This window comes from Cyprinodon variegatus, unplaced genomic scaffold (assembly GCF_000732505.1).
Source record: "Cyprinodon variegatus isolate N-32 unplaced genomic scaffold, C_variegatus-1.0 Scaffold677, whole genome shotgun sequence".
NCBI classification, from domain to species: Eukaryota; Metazoa; Chordata; class Actinopteri; order Cyprinodontiformes; family Cyprinodontidae; genus Cyprinodon; species Cyprinodon variegatus.
The window spans coordinates 440,004-443,642 of record NW_015151130.1 but is presented as its reverse complement, the minus strand read 5'-3'; the positions used below and the strand labels follow the sequence as shown (position 1 = coordinate 443,642).

At 43.3% G+C, this 3,639-nt stretch overlaps 1 protein-coding gene across 1 annotated transcript in view; it reads right to left on the bottom strand.

Moving 5' to 3' along the window:
- The window catches only part of fgfbp3 (fibroblast growth factor binding protein 3), a 4,323-nt gene extending 2,098 nt beyond the window's left edge, over nt 1-2,225 (bottom strand). Inside the window, exon 1 of the mRNA XM_015394194.1 lies at nt 1,923-2,225. Coding sequence (XP_015249680.1) covers nt 1,923-2,191 — 269 coding nt within the window. The 5' untranslated portion in view covers nt 2,192-2,225. The remainder of the gene's footprint in view (nt 1-1,922) is intronic.
- Nucleotides 2,226-3,639: the final 1,414 nt, after the last annotated feature.

Below are 3,639 nucleotides of genomic sequence, written 5' to 3'. Positions count from 1 at the left end.
GTAGAGGAGGGCTGTGGATCTGGGTTTATTTTGCAGCAACAGCTTTCAGTTACCGTCCCCTCATAAAAACCTCAAAGGTTGGGTTTGGACACCTACTTGGTTTTTCTGTCAATTGACTAATGCAGTGTGGGTAGGTTTAATGTACGCTTTATTTTGCTACACGCCTTAGCGGCATAGACGTTTCACTTTTGCATCGGGGGGGCAAAACAATTTTTTTTCATACGAACGTGCTCTCACTATGATGCGCGTGCGCGCACTCACACACATAAAGCTCATTACGCATGATTGCACAGGTGATTAGACAATTTTCAACAAAAGTTGTTACATTACTGTATACAGTACAACGTAGTTGCTAGGAGTATTCGTTTAAAGAAAGTCTTACCTAGTGCAGAAGTAAGTTAGTAAACCGAGTATTCAAGCCAACAGTACTTTTTGTAGTAGCACGTGGAAAAGGCTCGTTTAGGCTTTCCAAACAATCTTGAAGGAAAATACTTTGCGTCGCCGCCATCTTGAATGCCTCTTTTACCGCTGCTCACGCTACTGCCTATGACTACCGCGTACTGTACTGTACTCCTTCTCAGCCATGTTTTAATTTGATTAATTTCACCTTAACTTGATTTCAACCATGGTAAACCGTTGCTGTATTGTGGGCTGTAACAGCTCAACACATGATCGCCATGGGAACAACATAGAAAATGGGTTAACTTTCCCCCGCTTTCCTGCCTGGAGGCGCAACCACGGAGACCAAGTGTCAGAGATAACAAAGAGTCGTCGGCTAGCTTGGATCGCGGCTGTAAGACGACCGAACATCGATGTCAATGAGAGTGTGTTCCCTGCATTTTCATTCTTGTAAGTTAAAGATGCACGGGTTTTTTTTATAGCCTACATTGTTTCTTTCCTTCAAAGTTGGGATCTTTTCTGGAAAATAATAAAAACGGCAGCGGGAAAAGGCTCAAATACGTGAGATTTAACATCTTTTTTTCTCACACAACGTTGTGTCGGAGCTGTGCTTTCGGAGCGATGCTACCGGAGCTACGGTATAAGAGCATAGCATTCAACATGGCCGCCACGTCCCACAATGCAACGCGGATCCCGAGCCCTATAGGCTGGTTCGGGCAGCAGTGCTTGTCACCAAGATAATTTGGTAGTTGCTGTGCTTTAGTACAGCTGCTAGGCAACCTAACTGACCCCGACGACAGCCCTGCAAGATCCGATGGTGAGCTAGCTGGGTTTGCAGAGCTGATCCCAGGTGTTTCCAGATCAGCATTTGTTGGTACTGGCTCTGGTTCGAATTCTTGCAGGGTGTTGGCAGAGGTCATGGGACGTTTTAAAAAACGTTCAATATCCATTTGCAGTTTTTACTCACTTACATGAGGCAACTGTATGCTATAACGTTTACGTACAGGCTAGCAAGATTGATAATGAGAGGGAAACCACCAAGTAGCGGACGGAAACGGTAGTCGACGCCACTGTCACATGATTGCTGAAAAATAAATCTATTACAAAAATGTTCTAGGATTCATATTAATTTCATACTTACATGTATTTTAATCAAAACATTACAAATATCATTACGTATATATATTTTAACATATTATGTCATTACATGTTTCCGGCCACCAGGGGGGGCAGTGCCCGCCCAAAAACTCTTCCCATGCTTAGCGGCCAAGTTAGGATGCAGGTTTGAAAAATTCTCGCACAACTGGAGAATTAGGCCGAAAAGGGCAAAAAATGGTAGAGTTTATGCCTAGCTTAATGCTAATGCTTCCACATTAATGAAGAAAATGATGCTAAAGAAATAAAAGCGAACCACAATTCATACATAACCAAGGTAAAAAAAAAAGGAAAAGGTAAAGCCCGGCTGAGGGAGAAGATGCATCGTCTTTTCTAACATTTTGAATGCATGTGTGGTCCTGCCTCACCTTTCTAGCTCTCCTTCAGCTTCAGTGGAGCAGTTCACCAGCAGGCTCACCAGACCTTCTCCAGATGTTTGCCATATGCAGCGATGGCCCTGCTTGGTGGTCAGCTCCCCGGAGTTCAGCACCGAGCGGATCCTGGTCTTCCGAGCCGGTGAGGACGACGGCTGAGGTTGGCGAGGTTTATCCCGCTTTTCCTGACCCAGCTTCCACTTGGCCTCGGCGAGCAGGATGAGGCACAGCAGGAAGACACAGGCGCATAAAGTAGCACGCATGGTGGCTGACGAGAAACATTCAGGTCAGCAGATAAATAAACAGCTGGGTGCAAAGAAAACAGCAGATTCATAGAATAGATCGATAGATTTCCATAGATGATAAAAAAAACAACATATTTTTCCTTTAAAGCAGCTGAACTGGGAGCTTCAGCCTAATCAGGATTCTGAATAAAAGCATCAATACATTAGAAAGTGGTCTTTATTACACAATAACGGCACGAGAGTCTCTGATTGAAGTTCAACCCTTCTGCTGTCAGGCTGTGATCCTAGAGAGATAGAGTCAGCATATTCATCCTCTGATTATTGATTATTTAAAGCAGAACTGGACCCAGCGGTCTTACAACTTTTATCCCAACACCCATAAATATGTTCTAGATCAGAGGTTAGTAACCCGCCGCTCTGGAACCGCATGATTTTTTGTTTTGTTTTATTTTAATATGGTGATCAGGAAGTCAATCGAACATTCAGCATGTTTTCCAAAGCTGGAAACATTTGTATAATAAATAAATGTAAACATTTCTTTAAGGGAAAAGTGGTCTAAGCCTGCGACACCTTTCAGCGCGGCGCGATGCAGCGCCAGGCAGGTGGCTGTTGTGTGTCTCTGGCCATGGACCCCCCCCCAAAAAAAGGAAGATAGCTGATGAGAACAGAGGATTCAAAGAAGAATAATTTCCTTTCATCGTTACCAATGAGGAAGGTCTGCCTGCATGTTTGCTTTGGAATGAGAAGCTGTTAAAGATAGATTTAAGGAGTGGATTGTATCTCCAAACTCCTCTAATGCTGCTAGTTTGGTTGTAAGCATAGAAAAGTGTTCTTAGATCCAACAGGTAGCAGGTAACAAATCACACCCAGGAACGCTGGGATTTGGTTGGAGAGCTCTGCTCTGATGGGTGTCAGTTCCTGCTTGGTTCCTCGTGAGTCAATCAACTCCTCCCCACAGAAACACGTCCACCATAGAAAGATTCCTTTATCGTGTTTCTATCATTTCATCAATGCAACAAAACCTAAACTGCGCGGTAAAGGGCAGGGCAGCGGCGCTGTATTTCGACACAGTGAGAGCGTTCACTGCTCCTCCCTCACCTCATATGTGACATTTGCTCCACGATAAACATCTAATCATGAATGCTTATTATACATTTAACCCCAAATAGTCATTTTTTATAGTGTGCCAATACACTTAGAGCCCATGTTGCCAAACGAGGCTTATAGAAACCTTTTACATTTTTGTGGCTCCAGACAAATCCGTTTTTTTGGTCGACTATGGCTCGTTGAACAGTTTGGGTTGCCGACCGCTGATCTACACTGGAGAAAAAAATGTTCTTAAAATAAGTGCATTTGTTTTTGGATTGAGGAGATAAACGAGACATTTTGCCAATAGAACAAGACAATTTACACTTAAAATAAGAAAAAACAACTGCATTGTCTTATTTCAAGTACATATTATCTAA